This window comes from Fimicolochytrium jonesii, assembly GCF_025526975.1.
Source record: "Fimicolochytrium jonesii strain JEL569 chromosome Unknown EV422scaffold_4, whole genome shotgun sequence".
Classification (NCBI taxonomy): domain Eukaryota; kingdom Fungi; phylum Chytridiomycota; class Chytridiomycetes; order Spizellomycetales; family Powellomycetaceae; genus Fimicolochytrium; species Fimicolochytrium jonesii.
The window spans coordinates 835,228-858,845 of record NW_026515671.1 but is presented as its reverse complement, the minus strand read 5'-3'; the positions used below and the strand labels follow the sequence as shown (position 1 = coordinate 858,845).

General features: G+C 52.8%; 11 protein-coding genes across 11 annotated transcripts; 7 read left to right on the top strand and 4 right to left on the bottom strand.

Annotated features, from left to right (window-relative positions):
* Positions 1-496: 496 nt before the first annotated feature.
* Positions 497-1,414, top strand: EV422DRAFT_493196 (CRE-VPS-2 protein; the record flags this gene model as incomplete). The annotated part of the gene is made up of 3 exons (XM_053067655.1): positions 497-664; positions 768-872; positions 956-1,414. The coding sequence occupies 3 exons, from the start codon at positions 497-499 to the stop codon at positions 1,412-1,414; spliced, it is 732 nt and encodes a 243-aa protein (XP_052928147.1).
* Positions 1,415-2,045: 631 nt separating this feature from the next.
* On the bottom strand, positions 2,046-3,395 carry EV422DRAFT_313169 (uncharacterized protein). The gene is made up of 5 exons (XM_053066208.1): positions 2,968-3,395; positions 2,764-2,851; positions 2,588-2,685; positions 2,435-2,507; positions 2,046-2,368 (listed from the first exon to the last, which is right to left on the bottom strand). Exons 1-5 carry the CDS (start codon positions 3,099-3,101, stop codon positions 2,204-2,206), a joined length of 558 nt encoding a protein of 185 aa, XP_052928146.1. The 5' UTR covers positions 3,102-3,395; the 3' UTR covers positions 2,046-2,203.
* Positions 3,396-3,452: 57 nt separating this feature from the next.
* EV422DRAFT_519477 (uncharacterized protein) lies at positions 3,453-4,447 on the top strand (the record flags this gene model as incomplete). Its single annotated transcript, XM_053069599.1, has 1 exon — positions 3,453-4,447. A coding segment is annotated over exon 1 (430 nt), but the record flags the coding sequence as incomplete, so codon positions are not given.
* Positions 4,448-4,535: 88 nt separating this feature from the next.
* Positions 4,536-5,401, bottom strand: EV422DRAFT_313167 (uncharacterized protein). The gene is made up of 2 exons (XM_053066207.1): positions 4,830-5,401; positions 4,536-4,762 (listed from the first exon to the last, which is right to left on the bottom strand). The coding sequence occupies exons 1-2, from the start codon at positions 5,301-5,303 to the stop codon at positions 4,577-4,579; spliced, it is 660 nt and encodes a 219-aa protein (XP_052928144.1). The 5' UTR covers positions 5,304-5,401; the 3' UTR covers positions 4,536-4,576.
* Positions 5,402-8,021: 2,620 nt separating this feature from the next.
* Positions 8,022-9,603, bottom strand: EV422DRAFT_519471 (uncharacterized protein). The gene is made up of 3 exons (XM_053069598.1): positions 8,777-9,603; positions 8,307-8,713; positions 8,022-8,243 (listed from the first exon to the last, which is right to left on the bottom strand). Exons 1-3 carry the CDS (start codon positions 9,354-9,356, stop codon positions 8,106-8,108), a joined length of 1,125 nt encoding a protein of 374 aa, XP_052928143.1. The 5' UTR covers positions 9,357-9,603; the 3' UTR covers positions 8,022-8,105.
* Positions 9,604-10,518: 915 nt separating this feature from the next.
* On the top strand, positions 10,519-12,141 carry EV422DRAFT_312980 (uncharacterized protein). Its single transcript, XM_053066205.1, has 5 exons — positions 10,519-11,330; positions 11,384-11,491; positions 11,549-11,780; positions 11,846-11,979; positions 12,037-12,141. The coding sequence occupies exons 1-4, from the start codon at positions 10,689-10,691 to the stop codon at positions 11,953-11,955; spliced, it is 1,092 nt and encodes a 363-aa protein (XP_052928142.1). The 5' UTR covers positions 10,519-10,688; the 3' UTR covers positions 11,956-11,979; positions 12,037-12,141.
* Positions 12,142-12,772: 631 nt separating this feature from the next.
* Positions 12,773-13,862, bottom strand: EV422DRAFT_312986 (uncharacterized protein). The gene is made up of 3 exons (XM_053066206.1): positions 13,459-13,862; positions 13,143-13,390; positions 12,773-13,063 (listed from the first exon to the last, which is right to left on the bottom strand). Exons 1-3 carry the CDS (start codon positions 13,751-13,753, stop codon positions 12,857-12,859), a joined length of 750 nt encoding a protein of 249 aa, XP_052928141.1. The 5' UTR covers positions 13,754-13,862; the 3' UTR covers positions 12,773-12,856.
* A 1,362-nt stretch (positions 13,863-15,224) lies between these two features.
* EV422DRAFT_564954 (peptidase S8/S53 domain-containing protein) lies at positions 15,225-18,127 on the top strand (the record flags this gene model as incomplete). Its single annotated transcript, XM_053072250.1, has 3 exons — positions 15,225-15,491; positions 15,564-15,915; positions 15,999-18,127. 3 exons carry the CDS (start codon positions 15,225-15,227, stop codon positions 18,125-18,127), a joined length of 2,748 nt encoding a protein of 915 aa, XP_052928140.1.
* Positions 18,128-18,540: 413 nt separating this feature from the next.
* EV422DRAFT_519465 (ribosomal protein L13 domain-containing protein) lies at positions 18,541-20,015 on the top strand. Its single transcript, XM_053069597.1, has 3 exons — positions 18,541-18,654; positions 18,982-19,120; positions 19,210-20,015. The coding sequence occupies exons 1-3, from the start codon at positions 18,637-18,639 to the stop codon at positions 19,659-19,661; spliced, it is 609 nt and encodes a 202-aa protein (XP_052928139.1). The 5' UTR covers positions 18,541-18,636; the 3' UTR covers positions 19,662-20,015.
* Positions 20,016-20,017: 2 nt separating this feature from the next.
* Positions 20,018-20,577, top strand: EV422DRAFT_519463 (uncharacterized protein). The gene has a single exon (XM_053069596.1). The coding sequence runs from the start codon at positions 20,110-20,112 to the stop codon at positions 20,329-20,331; it is 222 nt and encodes a 73-aa protein (XP_052928138.1). The 5' UTR covers positions 20,018-20,109; the 3' UTR covers positions 20,332-20,577.
* Positions 20,578-21,067: 490 nt separating this feature from the next.
* On the top strand, positions 21,068-23,350 carry EV422DRAFT_576675 (uncharacterized protein; the record flags this gene model as incomplete). The annotated part of the gene is made up of 1 exon (XM_053073238.1): positions 21,068-23,350. The coding sequence occupies exon 1, from the start codon at positions 21,506-21,508 to the stop codon at positions 23,348-23,350; it is 1,845 nt and encodes a 614-aa protein (XP_052928137.1). The 5' UTR covers positions 21,068-21,505.
* Positions 23,351-23,618: the final 268 nt, after the last annotated feature.

The following is a 23,618-nucleotide window of genomic DNA, read 5'->3' as shown; positions in this document are numbered from 1 at the left end:
GACAAAAAAATGTGTCCGATGGAATCCACGTCTCCCAACCGAAGTATACAAGTTAGATTTAGAGTTACCGGGTGCTTTCATGCTCCCGAGGGCCGAGAAAGTACAGTCCTGTACTCTACGGCGCCGACGACCTCCGCCGGCCGAGAGGAAGCCGCTGTCCCAGTGCGCGGTGGACTCCAGTTGGGTGACTCACCGCGATGACATGATTGCTTTCTCGACAAGCAACGCCAAGCATTTCTCTGTCCAAGTTGCTGTTCGTTGTTGTCAGGTCGTTCGTCAATCGACTGACTGAAAGGTCACTCTCCAGAACACAATCAAAGCATCTCGCTCTCGCAACCGAATCCAAAGCTGTGCTCAGGTCTCCGTCCTGTGTCGAAATCTGCGGTACTCAACTCCGGATTCTCTGCCGACTCCCTTACCCACCAACTTGCGGGCGGAAACCCCATTTTGACGCGCAAACGCAGGTTATTCAGAACTACATCCACCCGCCGCCATGATGGAATTCATCTTTGGGTCGCGCAAGACCCCGCAGGAGTTGCTCCGGCAGCATCAGCGCGCTTTGCAGCGGGCCCAGCGGGATTTGGACCGCGAGAGGGCTAAGTTGGAACAGCAGGAGAAGAAGCTTATCGTGGATATCAAGAAGGCTGCGAAGGCTAACCAAATGGTACGTTGATGGAGTTCCTGCACCATAAAAAGAAGTTGGGACTGGAATACACACAGGTGTTTACTCTGAATGACCAAAATAACGTTTTGCGAATCCTACCTAGAACGCGTGTAAGATCATGGCAAAAGACCTTGTTCGCACTCGCCGGTACATTCAGAAATTTTACCAAATGCGAACCCAACTGCAGGCAGTGTCGCTGAAGATTCAAGTAAGTCGAACAAACAAGCTGAACGAAGAGTCAGTTCGACATCATTGTTACTGCGCGGTGCTAACCCGGGCCCCATCAATCAGACGCTCCGCTCAAACCAACAAATGGCCGAAGCGATGAAAGGCGTAACCAAAGCCATGCGCTCCATGAACAAGCAAATCAATTTACCAGCTATACAAAACATCATGATGGAATTCGAAAAGGAGAGCGAAACGATGGACATGAAGGAGGAGATGATGAACGATGCTATAGACGATGTGATGGAGGATGAAGGAGATGAGGAGGAAACGGACCAGATTGTGAATCAGGTTTTGGACGAAATTGGGATTTCCGTGGATCAAGCGGTATGTGGATGCATACCATTAGCACGAAAGTCACGTGAGGTCGGCAGGTACTTATACGACCGTACACCGTACGTTTTACAGCTCCCAGAAGCATCGCGATCGAAAATGGGCAACTCGGCTGGCAAAGAGCAGGGAGACGCGATGATGGCAGACGACGCGGCATTGCAAGCTCGTTTAGACAACTTACGGCGGGAGTGATGGGGCAAGCACGGGCCTCCGTATGAGCCTGGGGACACTCAATTGGGATCGGGACACGTCAATATCCGACATTCATGAGGGTGGGTCTAGGAGGGGCAGAGGGCTTATCCTGGGCTCCCCACGGCCCGTCGGGAATGGAAGGGCGAGACTGAACAGGACAACAGTGGTCTGGAAAAACGTTTTCGCATTCGAAGCATATCCGTGAAAGAACTTGGTTGCGTAATCAGCATTACGTCACGTTTATTTCGATCTACCCTACCCTCCCTTTGCTCAAACTGAGCACAAAACAAATCAATGTCTGTTCCCCTTCGCACACTTGTATACAGTGATACAACGCAGAAATATATAATCTTCAACCTTTTCGGGTCTCGCCCCTCTTCGTCTTTCGCCTCGCATATTCTATTCCTCCAAAGCGGTATCCTTGTCCTCGGACACATCCATAGCGTTGTCTTCGCCCGACGGGGCCTGCCCATCCGCGCCGTCACCCGCCGGCTCTAGCTGCTCCACAGGCCCCGAGTTGAATGGTGCCTCCGCGGGAACGATGTCCATTGGCTCAGTCAGTGCAGTCGGTTCAGACGATGCTACTGGCGCCGGTGCTGGTGCCGCAGCGGGAGGAGCTGCGGCGGCAGCCGAGGCTGGGCTTGACAGTAGAGAAGCGGAACTTGGCCTGATTTCCTGACGCACTAATTTGATGACATCTGCCACTGGGGCGTCGGTTCTAATCGTTGGGTGCAACGAGGATTCAATAGGCTGCTGTACCATGAGCGAATACAACCAAACGTTGGTCACTCACGCGTTGGCCATAAGTCCCCGGATAAGCTGTTCCACTTGGGATTTGTCCACGGTTCTATCCTGCTCTGCGAGATACTGAAGGATCTCGACCACTGGCCCCACTCGTACACGAGCATTGTCACTGAGGATGTTTGCGACGGTCTCTATGGTGGCAGTGAGGTTCTGGAGGATGTGCGCCTCTTAATGAGCTCACATTGCCCAACAAAAACTTTGACAGAATATCCTTACCCCAGCTGCAGACGCTACTAAGAGAGCCCAGCACTTTGTCCAAGGGATACGGTCGCCGGTCCAGCCTCCCAATCTGGTAGAGACTCCAACTTTCAACTGACATTCATCACGTACACCCCCTCCCCCGGCATTGATAGCCACACCCAGGCTCACCTTACGATGTCGTTAATCTGTGCGGCGGGGATGCTGAATGCATTACATGCCTCATCCAACTCTGCTCGCGATACCACGGCCTTATCAGGCGAATCAAACTGTTCGGGTGCGATCAGGACGCGTAGGAGAGGACCATATATGCGAAACATTGAAGGCCCTCCGGAAGCCCCACGTACCTTATTATAGATGGCCTCCAACTGCATGTTGTTCAAACGTTTCAAGTTGCTGGTGTCCGTCTTCTGCCTCGCCAGGCGGCCAAAGTACCTATTTGCAACATGTCATTAGGCTTTCGTCCGCGTAACTTTCCCAGCGCCGCTTTTCCTTCGAGTGTCCCATCATGCATCCCGTCCCATCCGTCAAATCGCAGTCTGAACACTCACTCGAACGATTCCTTCATAATGTTTCCGGGCTGCGTGCGAATGATATGTTTCGTGTAGTTTTTGAGTATATCAGGCAAATCCGGCGGGATGCGGATCTGCTCCGCCGTATAGAGCGGCTCGGTCCCAGTGTTCATCCTATGAGGGCTAGTACGCTGAAGCTTTTGGTTGGAGGCTTTGACGGGACGGAGGAATCCTCGTTTTCGATGCCAGTTCCCGACGCGAAAGACAGCTGAGAGTTCCGCTTCGGAGACTAAGCTTCCGGACCTGATGTGGAGTGTCGCGTACTTTTCTGGAGAAGCCAAGCCAAGAGCTGGACTGGGAAGCGACACTGCCAGTGAGACTTATATGGTGTACTGTAGGTTGCAGCACGAACGTTCAAAAGTGGAACATCTTCAGCGTGAGGAAAGTCATAAAGGCCGGCCACAGCGCGCGGGGGAAGATGCACGAATTGACGCGTTCGCGTTCTGAACCGTATTCTTTGGCATGGCCGTACTACATATAGATGTACTGGTTCGAAACACAATTGTATACAGAAAATACCATACATAAGAAAACTGGACACATACAAAATGCAACGGTGACATCCACCAAGGTTCTAATTGGAAATCACTATCTGAAAGGGAGCAAAAATCACAGTCACAGTCTCGCCAGTTCCGAACCGAACTAAGTGTCGTCAATAGGTGAGCCGCAAATGTCAAATCCTTCGCCGTTCACATCACACAGAAGGCCATCCAAACATATCGTCGTCATCGTCGGCCAAGCTATGCGAAGCATCAATGGCAGGCAACTGACGTCGAGAAGACTTCGCCAACCGGGTGGCGCCCACCGAGTTCATTCGCTGAAGCCTTTTCTTCTCGGAGCCCTGGGAAAAGGTAGGTTGGGAAGTCACTGCAATCACATTCCTCGGCGTTATCATTTATGTCACTCACGGTGATGTAGACCTTCTTTGTTCGTTCCGTATGAATGGTGGTGGTCTTGGTCACAGATGTCTCGGAGTGCGTCGGGCTATGGTGGTCGCGCGGGGATGATTTTGTTCCTGTCGGTGCGAGTTTCCGAGCCTTTTTCAACGATTGGGGTCTGGCGGACTCCGGAGTCGGCTGCCTTTGCGAAATCTTTAAGGAAGCGGTTAGGAGCATACCCAAGAGGTCAATGTGCCCGGTGCCTCTGCTCGTACCTCCATGTGCGACCCAGCGTATTCACTTTGCAGAGCGGCGGAACTGATCTCAGACTTTGCAACTGCTTTTCGTCCAGTACTCTCCCCAGGAGTGCGGGCGGCCTTCGGAGTGCGTCTTGCAGATTTTCGGGCTTCGGGTGCCCCTTCAGCCTTCTGTGGCTGTTCGAAAGTCAGCGTTGCTCCACGACGAAGCCGACTCCTTGCCGCCGGAGCTTCAATCACAGTCTGAACGTGAAACTGAGTTAGACCACTAAAATAGTTGTGACTGCATGTGTTTACATACCTTCGGACGCTTGCTTTGACGGAGCGGCGACTCCTCGACTGTCTCTGGAGACTCGCTCGTAGGGCGGGATTTACGTTTGCTCGCTGTCGGTTTCTGCTCAAAGACAAGCGGTGTGAGCATTCAAACTTCATTTCACAAACATGACGTATCACTCAAACACCGACCTGAACGGGGCTGGAATGCTCCACGTCAGCGCGCTTGACAAGCCGTCGCTTCTTTGACAGGTTGCGGGCGGGAGATTCATCGACAACATCCATAAAGACATCTTTCGGTCGTGCTTCGACATGGAACCCCTTCTTCAGTGCAGCAGGGGTAGGTTCCATTTGCTGTGCGACCTCCTGCGGGTGCGAAGGTGATGAGTAACACGGATGGAACAGGGAAGACAATTTCCTCTAGCCAACTCACTTCCAGTAATTGGTCAAAAGCTTGGCTGTCTTCCTCATCGTTCTGCGGATCAACTCCGAGCAGATCCATCCCTTCAATTTGAGAGAAGGTGGAAATGGGCGATCGCAAGGATTTGCTAGGTGTAGGAAGGTGGGGCGACAACTGCGGGGGTTCAAGCGATACTGTAGCGGGCTGGGGAACATCGACTGCAGTTTGCTCTTCAGGAACTCGCTCCATAGCGACTGGCTCTTGGTCTTTGGGTTCAGTCGTGTATGTACTGGTCGTCTCTGAAACGGTCGACGAGGTGATTTTAAGTGGGCATCGGAATCGGACGAAGCCTTTCGTGGTGGACCTTGTCAGAGGTGCCTTGCGCGCCGGTTGAGCGGGAGGAGTGACGATCTTTGGCTCTTTCAACTTCTCGCCAACCTTTCCGTTGTAGTCGATCACATCGAGAGCCATATTTGATATAAGAGTTTCTTCCTCGTTCTGCCCCATCCGCTTCTCTTGACAGTGAGTGACTACCCTGGCAGCCTGCTTCTGAAGTGTTGTTAGTTCCACGAGAAGTCGCTCGTTTTGAGATATCTTCAAAGCGATTTGAGACTGGAGGTCATTGCGCTCAGCTTGTACAGCGTCAAGCAGTGATGTTGCCAAGTCCTGTGCATATATGTAAGCCGGTGTTGCGATAACTAAGGGTCCGCGATCCGCACCTTTTCAATGCGCATGTTATTGATCTTCGCTTGTAAGTTCAAGCGCTCGGCCTTGGGAAGGATTAGAAGAAAGCGACTGTAACGACCGGCTTTAGGAAGCAGACGCACCTCTCTACGTTTCTCTGCGGCCTCAAACTGACTTTTCAGCTGTCCAAGATCTGCAGAGTTCTGTAAAGCTGTCAGTAAAACCTTCAATAGAAGTTCATGTAGGGTAATCTGACCTTCGACTTCCATTCGTCGAGTTCCTTGTTGGCTTGCCTCAACTCCGTTTGCAACAATGAGTTTTCCTCACGAGCCTCATCACGCGCGCGCTACGAACACGCTTTGTCAGTTGCTGTATGGACACTTTTCAAGTAAACATTGGCCCACCTCCAAAGCTTCGAGTTGATCTTTCATGCGACGTTCCTCTTCTTTCCTGGCCGCATCCTGCAAATACAGTTTTTCGTCTACTTTCTTGCGAGCGTCTTTCAAGGTGTCGACTTCCTTCTTGGCCGCCTCAAGTTCGAATTTCGTTGCGATAATTTCCGATTCGACCTCTTTAATCCGCTTGACAAGCGTTGCTTGCTTTGGCTTCATGTCGAACAGCTCCTGGTTGACAGACTTTTCAGGAAGTCAGATTGCCATGACGTGGAGGAGTGGTGATAAAGCGAAGCAAGACTGAACATTGGCCTTACCTCAGCCGCGCGGTACTTCATGGCGATCACCTCATGTTCAGCCGTGACGTCCGCCAATTTCTGATCGAAGGCGGCCTATATGGGGACGACATTGATAAGACTTAAAACAACGGAAGCAGCCGTCAGATGAGGCTTACCTTCTCCATCTGATGTGCCTGCTTAACTCCTTGAAGACGTTCCTCATACGTTGCATTCAACTCAAGCGTCGCCCTTTGCTCTCTATCAAGGCTGTGGCGGATTGAGCAGTGCAGTCAGAGGCGACTCTTACGGATATGCATGATACCATTTTTGCATATGAGCAATCCTTTCGTCAAGGGCTCGGCGTTCAGCCACTTCTTTGCTCATTTGCTCTTCGAACTCGGCTTTCTGTGCCTCATTTCTGGACATTGAGTAGTCAGTATTCGTACCACACCAGGCCAGTGAGACGACAGTAAATCAGCACGTACAGATGCCGGAGTTCTGTGATCTGTTCCTGATACTCGGTGTCCATGGCTTTCCTTTCTTCGTGGGCGTCGTTGAGATCACGTTGCAAGGCCGAGCAGCTCTCCTGGAGTCTTTGAATCTCTGAGAACTGTGAGTGCCGAATTTGCTCCAATGCGGTGAGATTATCAGAGTGGCTGACGAGAATCCAAATATAAGTGCCGCTGCATTAGATTTCGCACAACTGGAATCTGCTTATTCTCACCGCGCCTCCATCTCGTCTCCGAACTTCTTGATCGCGGCGGACTCGGCGTGAAGACGTTCGTTCTCTGCTTCCAATAGACGTCGCTTCGTGCCAGCAGATTCCTCTTCATGTCTACGTCTGTGCGATATTTAGCAGCTACCCGAAGCGGCATTCAAGTCGTACCAATCACCTTACTGTCGTTTAGAATCCTCGAGCTCCTTTTTCAGTGCAGCTACTTCTCTTCCCATCTCCTCTTTCATTTGCTGACGGCCCTTTTCTACTTCCTCCAGCCGAGCAACCAATTCAGAAAGTTGCCCTTGAGCGTCGTTGAGATGCGCCTCGGTGGTTCTCTTGTTCATCTCATCAATTTCGATGTCATGCTTTAGCTTTTCGTTTGTTTCCTTGATAATGCGGCACTGGGACTCGAGCCTGTCGACTTGCGCTTGGAGAACTGAGCATTCGGCTTTCGCATTCGCTAAAGCGGAGGAGCACTCTTCACGATGACGAGCGTGGCTTTCCAGTAGCTCAATTCGCTTGTTTTCCAATTCCTCTGAGGGGGGTGTTGAGTATTAGGGGGAGATCCTGAAACAGCCCACGCAAACATCCACTAACCCTTTTCTGAGGTGTGCTTTCGCTCGGTTTCTTCACGAAGACTATTTGATAATTGAAGATCGTGCTGAAGGCTACCTTCTTTGGCATTTGCCGCCTGCTGGGCCGCCTCCAATCTACGGTTCGCTTCATCAATCTGATGTTCTGAAGATTTTAGACGTTCCTCGAATCGCTGCATTTGCGCTTCTGAGCGGACTTTCATCAAAGCCACTGATAAACCGGATCTGCGGTAAGTCTTTCGAAGCCAAAATGTCAGAACCGTTCGTCAACTCACAGGCTTTCTCGGCTGTCTCCAGCTCTTTCTTGTACTCGCTCAAAGTTACTTGTAGCTTTGCATTTTCTAATTTCCATTGGACGTCAGGTCAAGTCGCCATACACAATAGAATGGTCCAACAAACCTTTTTCGCCAACATCCAACCGATCCTCCACGGTTTTCTTATCATGTCCTACTCTCTCAATGATCTTGCCAAGACTTCTGATGCTCAACTGTACACCAGTGAGTGAGCAGGTGTACATAAGCGTCATCTGAATATTTCAGACGTACCTTGTAGACTTTGCAGGACTCGATCAAGGACTGGACGCTATCGACACAATATGTCAGCCAGGATACCGGAAACCGTGAGTATCCAAGCGTGGACGAATCTCACCGATGTTGATTGAACTTCACTTTCGCCCGGTGGCCGTCGACCGCCTGAACAACGACACGACTGCTGTTTTTGAGATTCTGTATCACACTTGCTTGTTCCACAACGCAGCTTTGAGCACTTTGCAATTCCGCTTTCTGTGAAAGAAAGATGTTTATGAGAAGATGTCATGGCTTCTGCGGTGCTGTTGAGTTGCTTACCAGTTCCTCCAGCCTCTTTTGCCTGGATGAGTTCTGGATCTGAATGTGTTCCGCCAAATCCATCATTGTGACGGCTAGCTGGTTCTCGACCTCCACCGTCCCGACAAAGCCAAGATCCATGGAACGTGCCTCTCTGGCATTGCGATCAGATATTGATGCGGTTTTGGACTGCCAAGGCACAATGTCGGATGCTCCGCTCTTTCCTTGTGGGTGATGTTCTTCGTCCTCGTCAAATCTAGGCCTCCTCCGAAACTGCTGATCGCTCGTGTCTTCGCGCGATGCGTCGACGGACGAGACGATGGATTGAAGATGCTGAACTTCTTGTTCCCAAGGCCGATCCATGGAAGAGGAGGATGAGTCTTCGACAGTTGACTGGTCGAATCGGTCCAGAGTGGCTTGAGACACGTCTGCAAAAGCGCAATCTTTTTAGCACGAATTCCTGAACAAGGAAAATGCGGCATCTAATATACCTTTCGCCATGTGGCCTCCATAGGCTCTCCACGAGGAAGCTTGAAGCACCGGTGGCCTTTTCCCCCTGGTGTCAGAGCTTGAGCGGACAGCTAGTTCCATGGTACCGATCCCGATGGCTGGCACTCTGGACGTGTGGTGTGGGTTTCCATCCGTAGCATGGTCAGCAGAAGTCATGGATGGGATGGTGCGTTGATTCATCGTTTTGAAATCCGGGGGCGGCGATTCAGTAAGGTTCGAGCGCATATTCCCGTGGTTTATTTTCGGCGAATGCCCGGCGGGCTCTTCAGAGGTAGGGCCGCGCTCGGCAGAAGCTTGTATACTGTTGAGCTCCGAAATACTTTCGACGGCCATCGGAGAGGTGACCCCTTGGTCGCTTAGGTCTTCCAGGCTTTCCGCCGCGGGCGGGGTCGCTCGCCATCCGCCTGTGAATTGAAAAGGGAGCCGGGAAAGCTTTCTGCCAGCAGTTGATTGGCCTCTTGCGGAACGGGGCTTGCCAAACATGTTCAAGAAGCCAGAACCCTCTGAACCTCCATGCTCACTCGGAGAGAAGTCATGTAAAGAAGCGCTCTCTTCAGACATTGTGTTTTCGATGGTGCCAGTTCCGATTGTCTGCCTGCTTGAAAAGTATGAATTTTCCCACGCTCGTGCTGCAGGACGAAAACCGCCGGACCGCGAGCGAGACTCGGAGGGAAGACCGGCCGGGTGGTATTTCAAGAAGAGCTGCGTTCGCAGTGATAGTTTACAAGAACTCTGCTGGCCGACAAAAGTTTGTGATGTTTAGCGTTGCGTGGGAAAAAGGAAAAGATGACTTCCTTGAGCAGAGATGGGCGAGGAAGGCGAGGACAGTGGGGACGGGCCGACGCGTGAATGAGGTGAAGATTGCAAGACTCATGACAATCTTTCTCGAGTTTTTTGAATGTTGAAGAGTCGGGCAAGTCTTCTCACCTTCACCCCCCAGAGCAAACACAATGGGACCTAGTGCACACCCGTAATGTGGATCCCGCCAGCTTTTCGAAAGGCCGACCCGATACTTATTGTTGAGCATATTCGCTCCAATTCGTTTGGGATACTGACCACTCGTTTGAGCATTCTTACCAGGGCAGACGGTTCCCAACTGCCTTTTGGGTTCAAGAATAGTCCAACGATTCAAGGTGTTTCCAACGAATTGGCAGTCAGCCAACACTCGGAAAGCGCTGATACCCAGCCTAGTCCATCCCCAACCCTTACCCTCCGCACACATTTGTGCAACCGCAAACTTCACAGGCCCCCACACATAACATCTCCCCGGTCAGCTACACAGACCCTCAGCGCCAGTGCCCACTTGGAACTACACCGCCGTCCACCCGTATGGTCGGATCCGGCGAGTTGCTTCTGGAAGCGAGGAGGCGAAGAAGTCTATGCAAGATCTGATTGGAGAGTATGATGAAGTTTGGCTGGAGAAGCACGACACGGAGGTGTCCGAGAACTTCAAAGGTGCCCTGATGAAGTCTGGGACATACAAATCGACAGATTTGAGGGGGGAATTATCGGAAAAAGAAGAAGAGAGAGGAAAGAACGGCCATCGAAGCGAAGCTGAGGCAGGATGGTCACGAAGACCTGGCTGATTTGATGGCAAGGGAGGCGTATTCGTTTAAGTATCGGATGCTCTGAGAACTTATTTATAGCGAGGCGGCGAGAGGCATATACGAGATATACGGAGCAGATGTATGTACTGTACAGTATTTTACGCGTCCAGCGGCGACTCATCACCAAGGTCAAGTTTGGAATTTTGCCGCTGTTTTGCCGAGTCTTTGCGAAGCTGACCGCCGCAAGTCGCACATCTCGCAACAACACCAGATTTGCCCCAACGCCAATCTCGCATTTTCGGTGAAGCCATTGACTTTTGGGAACGGCCTTTGAACAAATCGCAAGATGAGCGCCGAGGAAACACCGGTTTTTGCAACCCTCCCTCCGAGCGATCCGCCTCCCGAATACGAGGCCCCTTCCATGCCACCTCTTCCTCTCTTGCTTCTCGACCACAGCAATGCGCTATCGGCGGAGAAGAAACCTGAGTTTCTATATTGGCTTCGCATGGCTCTGCTCTACCACGGAAGTTTTTACCTGATAAACACCGGCATCCCTGAAGACTTATTCGATGAAACCTCGAGAGCAGCGGCGGACCTGTTCAAGGTTGACCCGAGTGAAAAGCAGAGGTGCTCCGTTTCCAACAGCAGTGGTTTCACCGGCTGGGCGGGCATCGCCGAAAATGAGTACCGCGAAACATGGGAGTTTGCGTCGGAGCTTCCAGGCAGTGACGAGGCAAAGCGTCCTGCTGCCGCACGTATCCGATCTTCAGGCAATCAATACCCTACTAGTGGCCCGGCATCGAGTAGTTCGGCGGGCGCTCAAGGCCCAGACCTATCGAACCTTCCTCAGACGATAAAGGCCTTCCAGAAGTTCTTACGCGATCTGGCATTCACGTATAATGAGCTGGTCGCGGAAGCTCTGGGCCTCCCCAGCGGATCTTTCGATAGTCTTTTCGATCAGAACGCTGCCGCACAGGGGCGCATCAAGGTACGTTATGTTACTGATACACCGCATTTGAGCGCGGATTAACTCGTTTATAGTTTTCTCGTTACTTCCATGGAGAGGACCCTGCAGTACTTGGAGAAGGGCCATACAGAGATGCGTGGCTTTCCTTTACTCTTTTTGCGAATGATGTCCCCGGGATTGAGGTAGATGTTGCCGTGTTAGATACGTCTAACGACCGTCGTGCTGACTTTCAGTCGCAGATCCGATCGGAGAGGGGCCAAACATTGCAGATTCCCCCACTACCGTCTGCCTTGCTGGTGCAAACGGGCACTGCCTTGTCGTTCGCAACGCATCAGGCGGTCTTATCGCTGCCTCATCGGGTCATTCAGCCGGCAACCGCGGCAGAGGCGGCACTGACAGTCAGGTTCCGGATGGAGATCAGTCCGGATGTGAAATTCAAAGACCTTCTGGATGGTGTGGTTGATCTGAATAGTATGTCCGAGGAGGCCATATCTGCAGCGCGCGAACGACGTGATCGCCGACGACGCGGTTTTGAGACTGTCAAGAAACTCCTCAGTGGTCTCCGTGGCTTCTCGAAAGGGTCAAGCAAAGATCTAGCGGGAAAACAACCAGGTCTCTCGGAGAAAGCCATCGAAACCGTTGGTGAAGCTGAGCTGCTGCGTCGTCTCAGGTATGATCTCTACTTTCCATCCGGGCAGATCTTTCCAACACTGACTTCTTTGAGAAGGGCGCACCCCGAAATTAGACAGAAGTTCTACCCAGAGCTCGTGGAGTAGTTTTGGGAGTACCACATGTAAAATTTGGGACAAAAATACAAGTGATATTCAGTTCCGAATGGATCATGCATGAGCTGCCATTGCTGCGCCCGACTTTTGCCGTCCGTACCAAGAACTGGACGCCGTCGTAAGTGTCAACTTCTCCGAGTTCCTCCTCTTGTCCACCAAAGATTGTGTCCGCATTGAGTTGAGTTCCCTCTCCATCCGCTGCAGTTTTATCCGAAGCAAAAGATTTTCGTTTGTATTTACACGTCCGTCGTCATCTTGCTCTTTCGCAGCGGTGGCCTTGAAAATAAAAGCTGTGTCAAGATGCGCTCAACGCGCTGGGTTTCCTGATGCTTCCACTCACCGACTCCAGTTCCTTGACGACTTCAGCCAGGGCGTCACGCTCAATCTGGAGAAACTCTACTTCCCTCTCCTTGCGGACCTTGAACTGCGTGAGATTTTCGATCTGCTTGAACAAATCCAGCCGCTCGTGTTGGATTGTAGAGATAATCTGCACGTATTCCCTTCGCAAAGACTCTAAGGACGCTAATCGCGCTTGATTTGAGTTGCGCTCATCCGTCAACTCATGACGGAGCAAACCGATACGCGACATATACATCTTCTCTTTGGCCTCCCACTTCGCCGCATCGGTCTGGGGCACGCTATCGTCCGGTGAGGCAGATCCTGACCCAGATGAGTTGTGCTGCGACGGTGAATGGCAAGGAAGACCAAACTTTCTTCAGCGGAGCGATCATGTACGGCTTCATATGGCCGAGGTGCAGATCATCAGAGTACTCGTACCTGTAGATCGAGTTCGGATTCGCGGAACTGCGCTACCTGGCCTTCCAGTTGGAAGTTGCGAATACTCAGGGCGGTTATTGAGCTCTGTAATGCGCTGCGTTCTTCGTTCCATTGCAGTAGCTGCTGTGTTCGCGTCTCTTCCAACTCCAACAGCTTGTGCAGTACTTCTTGCCTGCTCACCCCTTGAGCTTGCTAACGCACATGGTCGATCGAAAATGAGTTGCGCGTGTGCAGATGCCTTGTCGGGAGAAGGAAGCGTATGGGAACGCACCTGGAATGTTAGTTCTGCCTGGAGTGCCCCTAACCGCCCGTCATCTGACTGCGTTGAAGAGCTGCTTCCTCGTCTCCCTTGTGGACCTTGGATTTCCCTGAGCTTCCTGTCAGCATCCTTGTACTTTCTTTCCCACTCATGAAGTTTCGCCTCCAGTTCGGTCCGTTCCATGTTCCGTTCCATGTCCATCGCCCCGATTTGCCGCAGTAATGCCTTTGTCTGCTGCTGCAGAGGCAGCGCAGCCATCGCTACAAAGGGATATTTCGACAGCTTAGACAGGGTGCCTCTCTGATAGCCGGCTGCCTCAGATGCCCACCTTCCATTGTTGATGGCTCAAGGTCCGTCTCATGGTCCGTCTCGGCGGCGTAGCTTGTGGGAGGCGAGGAGGGATCCTCACTCGATGAACTACTCATTTGTTTCCTGAGAATGCCACGCGGACCCACCGACTCTGCCCTCGCTGGATCAAGATTAGGGGCTGAAGCTGAGAAGGCAGGCGATGCTTTGAACAGGGTCGGCCTCGGAAATGAATTCTGCGAAAAGAAGCGCAATAGCTTTGCATGCAGGGGCTGGCGAGAAAACCCGTCGGAGCTTCCGCTGACTCGTCGGGGCATGGTCACAAAGCATACGTCAAGGAAATTGAGTAAGAGATAAATGGTTCTGCAGTCGATCTCGAGTACGTATATTGGGCAATGAAAATATGAGAATTAAGCTGGGGAGAGGCATGTACGCATGAGTATTTAAGAGTGAGTGTGCGATTTTCTGGGGAACACACGGAGGTCGTAGAAACTGGCAGATAAATACAACATATAAGAAGTAGGTAAAGGACGTATTCAAAGGGGTGCATGCAGATGCTTTGCATGCAGATCCATAGTGCAGAAAGGACTTGGGATGTAAATCTGAACTTGACGCAACCGGATTTCTTTGCTTCGACAGTTCCCTATAAAAAGGATGAACAATAGAAGGGCGGAAAAAGGTATGCAGCCCTGATTACGAGCGAAGTGATGGACCTGACGATCTATAGAACCCCTCACGGTGATCGATAGACGACCAGGCGACCGATCCTCCCACATGGACCCAGTACCTTCAGAGAAAACCTCAGAAGGGTGGGAAGGTACGCATGAGTGTTTCAGGGTGCTGTCAGTGTCATACATGCGCTCGACGAACTTCACCCTCAGGAGATATTCAGGGATTTAAGGTTGCCGACCAAAGCGCAACCGTATCACTTTAAGCAACATTAAGGGTGTAATTCAGAAATGAAATGACAATCATCTGCAGACGGAAGGAATAACCAGAGGCATCCGAGTATTTGGATGGTTGATTTTCACCCACCATCTCTACCCAAGGTCTGGCCCGTGCGATAAATATGAAACCAATTCTTCAGATACTTACGGCCGCGCAGTTTTGATGTTGACGATGCCTCAAAACACGCTCGCTTCTGCAAAGACTTGGGGACTGTTCAAGCGTCTTGTCGCACCCGGGCTTTCAAACCGTAGAAAGCCGTCTCGCAGATCATTCGAGCGGAGTTTGCGCCGTATATTATGATAGCATTTTGACACCGCGAAAATAGGTCCACACTTTCGGAAATTCGGCGACCATCAAATTTGCATGGTCATTCCGAGTTGCATGGTCATCCCAAGAAGTATTTTTAACGCCGATGGAAGTTCGCCCAAGCTCCCGATTAGATATTTGGCTTTGGGTATAGCCAGTGGCCCACCAGTTGTCCGCGGCACTTGATGAGCGCTCGGACGGTGGGCAGGTATCCCAGGACTGCCATGCCACTGCCAGTTATCTTGGGAGTGGTAGTCCTATGAGCTGCATCCTCAATTTCGACGGGCGTTCATCAGGTGTGTCCGACACTCTGATACGAAAATTTTCCTCATCGTGATGATCGGTGTTGAACGATAGTGAATTGCAGGCATACAACGAGCCCTACCGTGCCACAAAGCGTTCAATCACATTTACAGCCCAGCGACCGAAGCAGTATGGGCGTGCAATGCATGATCATATAAAAAGGAGAGTGCCCGTTCGCGTCCGCCTGGGATGTGTTAAGGATCTCAAAGTACACGGCGTAGTTTCAACAAGATGAAGATCGCTTCCAGCCTCGCCTCCCTTCTGGCTCTCGCCTCCTTGGCGTCTGCCACCACCGCCGCCGGAAAAGATCCCATCCCCGGCCCCGCTCAGAAGGTCAAGCACCCCAAGATCGCCAAGACTACGCCTGGAGCGTCGTACATCAAGGGTCGCTACTTTGTTGAGCTCGCCGAAGGCGCCACCCTCGACCCCGTCGCCACTCTCTCTGCTTCCTTGAACAAGGCCAGCCCCGGAAAGTACACGGGAAAGCACATTCGTGAAGTAAGTTTGACACTTGCTGTGAACAGCCTTAGACTGCGATGATCATGATGCTAATCCCATACCTTTTTGCAGCACACCAAGATCCAGAGCAATCTTTTCAGTGGTGTTTCCGTTCAACTCGAGAAGGAAACCGACCTGGAGGACTTGTTGAAGGTGAAGGGAGTTCGTAAGGTGTACCCTGTCAAGATCAACAAGCGTCCGACGCTCGTAAAGACGAGCAAGCTCGCCGGTGGCGTTCCCCAAGATGTAACGAGCCACAGCCAGACGGGTGTTGACAAAATCCATGCTTCTGGTCACTACGGCAAGGGAGTCAAAGTCGCTGTCATTGATACCGGCGTGTACTGGAAGCATCCTGCGCTTGGTGGCTGTTTCGGCAAGGGCTGCAAAATCAGCTTTGGACGTGACCTCGTGGGTGATGCGTACGGTGAGAGCTATTAATCAGAATCAATATGTACCTGTGAGTTAGAGGATTGACAATCATTTGCGGATGGTGTTTTATTGCTCTAGATGCGGATACGAACCCTACCGTCGTGCCCGACGATGACCCGATGGACAACTGTTCCGACTCGAGTCACGGTACTCACACCACCGGCATCATTGCAGCGAATGCCACCGGCATCAGCAAGGACGGATTCAAGCCTTTCCTCCCCTTCCTCGGCGTCGCGCCCCGTGCCACCATCGGGCACTACAGAATTTTCGGATGCAACGGAAACAATGGTGACGATATCATGGCCCAGGCCATCTTCCGTGCCTTCGAGGATGGAGCCCAAGTCATCTCCATCTCCGTCGGTGAAGCCGGTGTTGTCCGCGACGAATCCCTGTCTCCCCGTGCCATCGAGCTGGTCTCTCGCGCTGGAGTACACGTTGTCGTCTCGGCCGGTAATGACGGAGCAGGCGGTATTGGAACCATCGGTGACCCAGCCTTCGCCCAGTCCGCCTACGCCGTTGCATCTGTCGACAACAATCGTGTCGTGTCTAGCACCTTCTTCGGCCCCAAGGGCGAGGCTTATGGCTATGCTGCTGCCAGCAACGGCGCCTGGAAGGGTTCCAACAACACGGCCCAGATCCTCATCGCTGACCCTACCGACGGTTGCGCTGCCAAGACGTACCCCGTCACTGGCAAAGTGCTGCTTGTTCGGTACAACGCTCAATGCAAGTCCGGCGCCATTTGCGGCAGCGCTGCCAAGCAAGGTGCTGTCGGGTGCCTCATCTACAATGTCGGCGCAATCGGAGGCAGTCCTCTGATTCCCTCCGCTTCCCTCGATGACTTGGCTTCTGCTGACCTTTTGGCAACTTTGAAGGCCACCCCCAATGCCGTTTTCACTTTCACCGACAAGAAGGCGCTTGTGAACAGCCCCACCGGGAACACGGCTTCCGCTTTCACCTCCTACGGCACGGATGCTGAGCTTCACTTCAAGCCTGACATTGCCGGAATCGGTGGAAATGTGTACAGCACAATTTCCCCTTTCTCCGCTGCCGGTGCTGGTTTGACCGACGCCTACACCTACGAGTCCGGAACTTCCATGGCTGCCCCGACTTTCGCTGGAACTCTTGCTCTCCTCATTGAAGCTCGCGGTGAGCTCACTGTTGAGAAAGGCAAAGCGCTGATGCAAAACAACGCCCAAAAACTCAAGATTTACAACACCACCTTGAACGAGAATCCCATTCGCCTGGGCGCCGGCCTCGTGAACGTCTCTCAAGCTATCGCTGCCAAGTCGATGATCACCCCTTCTGCTCTTGGCTTGAACGACACCGTCCGTACGCAAAAGTCGTACACTCTCAAGCTTAAGAACTTGGGTAAGAACACTGTCACCTACAAATTGGAGCACGTCGGTGCCGCTTTGGCCAACTCTGCTGAGGTTGGAAACGACATGCCCATCCCGGTGATCAACTACACCCCCGATTACGCTACCGCCGAAATCACCCCTTCCAAGATCACCCTCACCGGTGGCAAGGCGGTTGAATTCAAGGTCAAGTTCACTCCCCCCAAGAACGCCAACAAGAAGCTCCTGCCCTTCTACGGAGGTTACATCAAGGCTACTCCCTCTGACGGCTCTCCGTCTCTGACCGTCCCATACGCTGGTTTCGTTGGAGACTTCTCCAAGACCAAGATGATCGTCGAGAAGAACCCCGTTAGCGGGCTCGTCACCGGTGTCTACTCTGAGGACAGCCCTATCACGGAGGGTGCCACTCTCAACGCCACGGCCGGTATTGACGTCAAGCTCGTCTTGGGTCAAGGCACTCGTGTCGTCTACGCGGAGGTGATCAAAGCGGACAGCCTCCCCGGTGTGAACCCTTCCCTCGGAGTTCTCGTCCCGACCGTGCCGGCCGATGCCGCCAACACGCCATACTCCATCAGGGTTGCGGCATACAAGTTCAACCAACCCCGTAACGTCCAGATCGAGGGTCAGGGAAACCACGTTTCCTACCCCATTCCCTGGAACGGCCGTGTCACTCCCGCTCCCGCATTGGGCGCTACCGACACCCCTCGCCAGCACGGCAACAACAGCATCGAATACCCCTTGCCCGACGGCAAATACCAAATCCGCTTCTCCGCCCTCAAGCACTTCGGAGACGCCCGCAAGGCCTCTGACTACGAGGTTGTAACCTCCCCTAGCTTTGAACTTGTTCACTAAATTTAGAGAGCATAGACCGGTAGACCTTGACATGCGGCGTAAATTAGATATTTAGACATCTCATTGAGTAGACTCACAGTTCATCAAATTACAATGTTCTACCGCTGCCATATGTACGAACACTCAAGTCTTCGCCTTTCTGCTGTAGCTCGTTGAGGTCCTCCAACTTCAATAAACTTCTTCGTGTGCCTGACGCCCCATCATTCCCTAATGTCTTGTACTGCGTCCATGAATCCATCTATGTGCTTTCGTATGTGTTATGGCAGAACTGGAGAACACACTGAGAAGGACGCGACCGTCAAGAAGCTGTCAATCCCAACCGCCGTGACTCACAGACAGCCAATCAGCTTGGGAGATGTCTCCGCTCCTTCCTCACGTGACTCCCCTAGCGCAGGCAAACTTTTCTTTGTCGTGTGAACGTCAACCGCCGCCATTCTGCTCTCGCTGCATTTCCAACAGATAACGGCACGTCGTCATTACCGCACGGCAACGTTACTCGCAAAGCGAACATGTCCACTTTCCAGAAGGTGAGCTCCTGGGCCAGATGTTTTTGTTGTTGCGAAAATACCTAGGTCGGCAGCAGGGAGAGCATTGGTTTTCGAGGCGTGGGAAGCGGCCGAAGCGAACGGAGGAGCGAAGCGACCGAGGGTGTGATTCAACTACGGAGTGTAGGGTACCTCCGACAGCTGCGGAGTTGGTAGAAGGCGCTGGGGTTAAGGGGAGGAACTGTGGGAGTGGAGGTGCTCGAATTGGGTGGAATTCCGGGAGACTTCGAAATGAGGGGGAGAATTTATGCCCGGAGGAGCAGCGAACTCACTCCACCGCGGCGTTTTCGCCATTTCCCGCTTATTTAGGAAGTCGTCATTGACGGCAAGGGTCACCTCTTGGGTCGCCTGGCCTCGATCGTCGCCAAGCAGCTGTTGAACGGACAGAAGATCGTTGTTGTCCGCGCTGAGGAGATCAACATCACCGGTCCCTTCTTCCGCAACAAGTGTAAGTTCAACAATTATCGGGGTGGAGAGCTTATGAAGACTTTGGGGAGACGGGAGGAGATCAAGTTGCTAAAATCAAAACCTCAACAGTGAAGTACATGGCTTTCCTTCGCAAGCGATGTGTCGTCAACCCCAGCCGTGGTGTCTTCCACTTCCGTGCTCCTTCCCGTATCTTCTGGCGCACGGTCCGTGGAATGATCCCTCACAAGACTCCTCGTGGAGCTGCTGCTCTTGAGCGCCTGAAGGTCTTCGAGGGTGTTCCCCCACCTTTCGACAAGAAGAAGCGTTTGGTCGTCCCCGCCGCTCTCCGTGTCCTCCGTCTTTCCCCCGGTCGCAAATTCACCGTTCTCAAGCGTATCTCCACCGAGTTTGGATGGAAGTACCAGGACGTCGTCGAGAGACTCGAGGAGAAGCGTAAGACTAAGAGCCACGCCTACTACGAGAAGAAGAGGGCTCTCCTCCGCATTCGCGGCCAAGCTGCCAAGAAGGTCGAGAAGGAGCTTTCTACCGTCACTCAGCAATTGGCCACCTACGGTCACTAGATCATTACGGATGGGATTAGAGTAATGCCGCAAAAGCAGAATTAGCATCATTCGTGGAGGAAGCAGTCTGTGCGTGGTCCGTTTTCCTTCCTTGTAGTAATACAAAGTATCGCGCACGTATTTTTGCATCGCACATATCATGAGGGCGTGTGGGATGCTCGATCGGAATTGGTATGGGTGGCAAAGAAGAGGCGATCACAGCCGCAAATCAGTACACCGTCGGCGGAGCATGTTCGCCTCCTAAAGGTTATTGAGCACGATTGTTGCCCCTTTATACAAATAATCTTCCAGTTGGAAGCTGGAATGTGGGACATAAAGATGGCGAACAATGAGAAGGAATTTGATGTTCGCTACACCCCATATTCGAAGAAGTCAGATTTCCGAAATCACACTCTCATAAATCCCCGCCTATTGAACAAAGTCCTCGTATGTCCTATCGGGATCGCTTATGAGAGGACGTGTCTCCGCAGTCTTGTTCTGCTCACAGTTCCGAGTGTGTATGCAAGTGCATCTGGACAAAGCTCAAGATCAATCATGCAGAAATTTTTTGGCAGTCGAATCATGCAGTGGTCATTTGGGAGAATGCCGACGGTCTAGTGGAGGAGACCCAAAAGAGCTCTATAGATCTATTTCTGCCCACGGCCATGAATCACTCAGCTCTCCCATGTGATGGCCACACAAGTTATGGCTCAGAGTGATTGCATCAACGTCTCCTCAAAGAGGGATGTGATGCCGCAGGAGGAAGCTAGCTCACAAATATGCATACGTGATGTTGGACATTACAGCGCAGATTCTCGAACGCAAGCTCGAAGTCCTTCTTCACTTCGAATCATTTTCCGAAGCATCGGTGAAGAAGCTTAGTAAAGCTCATGGCCCTGTGTGGGAGCGTCGACTGTGTTCCCACCCACTTGACCAGATTCGATACGGAGTTTGGGCGCACATGCAGAATGTTCCGTCCTTGGGTACACGGGATGCTGAGAGCTCCGGCGCGGGCTATCAGATCCCGCTGTAATGTAGGGAGCTAGATCGAATACACTCCTCGCACGCAGTCTCGGGAGGATCCGAAAGGGGCCTGGGACCCCCAAGTCTATCTTACAGTATATGGACACTTGTCGCTTGACGATTGTCTGCGATTGTCTTCCATGTCTCATTCAGCCCCAATTTCCATATGAGAATCGCAGCTTGCTTGAAGCAGTCTCGAAAAACAATAACCGTTGAATTCGGGATCCCCGTAGGATCTTGTATGGGGTTTGTGCGGATCGCCCCAAGTTCGTCACCGAGTCTGCAATTGACAGCAAGTGACAGCACGGGGTCCTTGAAACGCGTTAATTCTGCCCTGAAACTCCGAAGTCACCATCACCCCGTCTTAATTCGAAAATGGCCAGTCTTCTCTTTCGCCCCCGTTTCGCCACAGCAGGCTTCCCACTCGACCCACCCATGTCTGTTGTTTGAAACAAGACTCAACAAGCGGTGGTGGCCGGCAAGCGGCGCTGGGGATGCGATGGCGGTGGCACTTGCATATGTACGTAACGTATGGAACTTCAACGGACGGCTGTGCTCGCTATCCACCAATTGGCGAGCCCGTCGTAATAGCGTTCTGGCCCAGCTGCATTCTCAAAACGCCTCCTTGGTTTCGTGCCTCCCAGATTCCCATATTCCCACGGAGCTTTCCCACCGCCTGATTCTGAATCGTATATAAGCTGCCGGGTTTCTCGTCCGTCCTCTGCTCACGCTCAGCAAGACTATCCTTTCTCGAACGACCCTCTTTCTTCGTTCTTTACATACCAAGTTCAACCGTCTTCTCCTGCTCACAGCGCTAGTTCCCGAAGCACAGTCAGACTAAAATGCGCTCAGCATTCCTCTTTGCCGCCGCGGCGACGCTGGCATCGCTATCTACATCCTTCGGCGCCCCGCTCATCGGCGTTCCACCATCGGACTACCCATCGAACAACGTGGCTAGCCAAGCTCAGCAGATCCAGTCCTCTGGTTCTGGCGTTGAGATCGTCGACGTTGGCGCACCGAACGTTTCAAGCCAAAGCTCAACTCCATCTGCTACCACGGCCGCTACCGGAGGCGTCGAAGTAGTTGCCAACGCTGATTCCACCGCGGCTTCTTCCACGTCTTCCACCGACGCATCTGCTAGTGCGACATCCGCGGCCGTGGAGGTTGTGGCTGTCAACTCTGAATCTGCGTCTGCTGCCATCACAACTGCTACCGAATCTGCTTCAGCTGCCATCACAACTGCTACCTTCTCTGGCGACCAGACCACCGCTACATTCGGAGGCGTCACAGACGCAACCTTCACAGCGTCCGCTTCGGCAGGTGTGTCCGGAGATGTTGTTACCGTCACGTTTCTCGCCGACCCAAGTGTTGCCACCCAAACCACCTTCGTCGCCAACCAAGCGGCATCTACTACCGCCGACTCATCCAATGTCAACTCTGCGGCCTCATGCGCTGCCGCCGCCACAGTTACCGAAACTACGACCGTTGGCAGCAATGGAAGTGGGAATGGTCATGGAAATGGTGGCTATGGTGGCTATGGTGGCTCGGGAGGCGCGACAGAGACCGTGACAACTACCGAGACCGTCAACAACGGCGCAAACGCAGCCGCCACTGAAACCGTTACCCACACGATGATCGAGACCACCACTGTCGGCGGCGACAAGGCACTAGCCACGGAAACCGTCACCCACACCATGACCGAGACCGAGACCAAGACCGTCGGCGGCGACAGGGGAATGGGAATGGGAGCTACCGAGACAGTTACCCACACAATGACCGAGACCAAGACCGAAGCCGCTGCTAGCGTCGCCCCCGAGACGATCACTCAGACTGCCGAAGCCCAGACCGTCACCCAGACCGAAACCGCTGCCGCTGATGCCCAAACAGTTACGCATACCATGACCGAGACCAAGACGGAATCTGCGAACGTCGCAGCAGCAACGGTTACCCACACGATGACCGAGACCAAGACGGAGACCGCCAATGCGGCTGCAGCGACGGTTACGCACACTATGACTGAGACAAAGACGGAAACTGCTGCCGCCGGTGCGAAGACAGTCACGCACACCATGACTGAGACCAAAACCGAGAGCGCCGCGGCCCTCACCGTCACCCAGACTGCCCTCCAGACTGTTAGCGCCGCGCAAGCCACAGTCACGCACACCATGACCGAGACCAAAACCGAGAGCGCCGCTGCCCTCACCGTCACACAGACTGCCCTCGAGACTGTCAGCGCCGCGCAAGCGACAGTCACTCACACCATGACCGAGACCAAGACCGAGAGCGCCGCTGCCCAGACCGTGACCCAGACTGCCCTCCAGACCGTCAGCGCCGCGCAAGCCACAGTCACGCACACCATGACCGAGACTAAGACCGAGAGCGCCGCTGCCCAGACCGTGACCCAGACTGCCCTCCAGACCGTCAGCGCCGCGCAAGCCACCGTCACGCACACCATGACCGAGACCAAGACCGAAAGCGCTGCCGCCGTCACGCAAACTGTCGAGATGGTGAAAACCGTTGAGATGGTGAAAACCGTCGAGATGACCCAAACCGTCACCGTCCAAGCCTCTGCAACAACCGCCGCTGCAGAACAGAACAAGTACAACCAGCACAATCAAAACCGGTATGACCAAGCGAAGGCCGCCGAACAGGCCAAGATGGCGCACAGGAAGAAGTACGGATACTAGACGAGCGGGGATTTGAGAGTACGGCGTAGTACACACGGACACACAACGAATTGGCTTAGTTTTTTTTCGGATGTTGTATATAGATTGTGAAAACTGTAGATAGATACTTGCACCGGACTTCGGACCTAGATATGGAGAGAGCTCCACCCGACCCGGAATTGTACAATATACTCATGGATTTTGTTTCTTTTCTGTTCATTTTTGAATGATGATTCCTCTTTTTCCCCACGACTTTAAATCGGTCCTTTGGGCGTTTTCCAGCGTCACG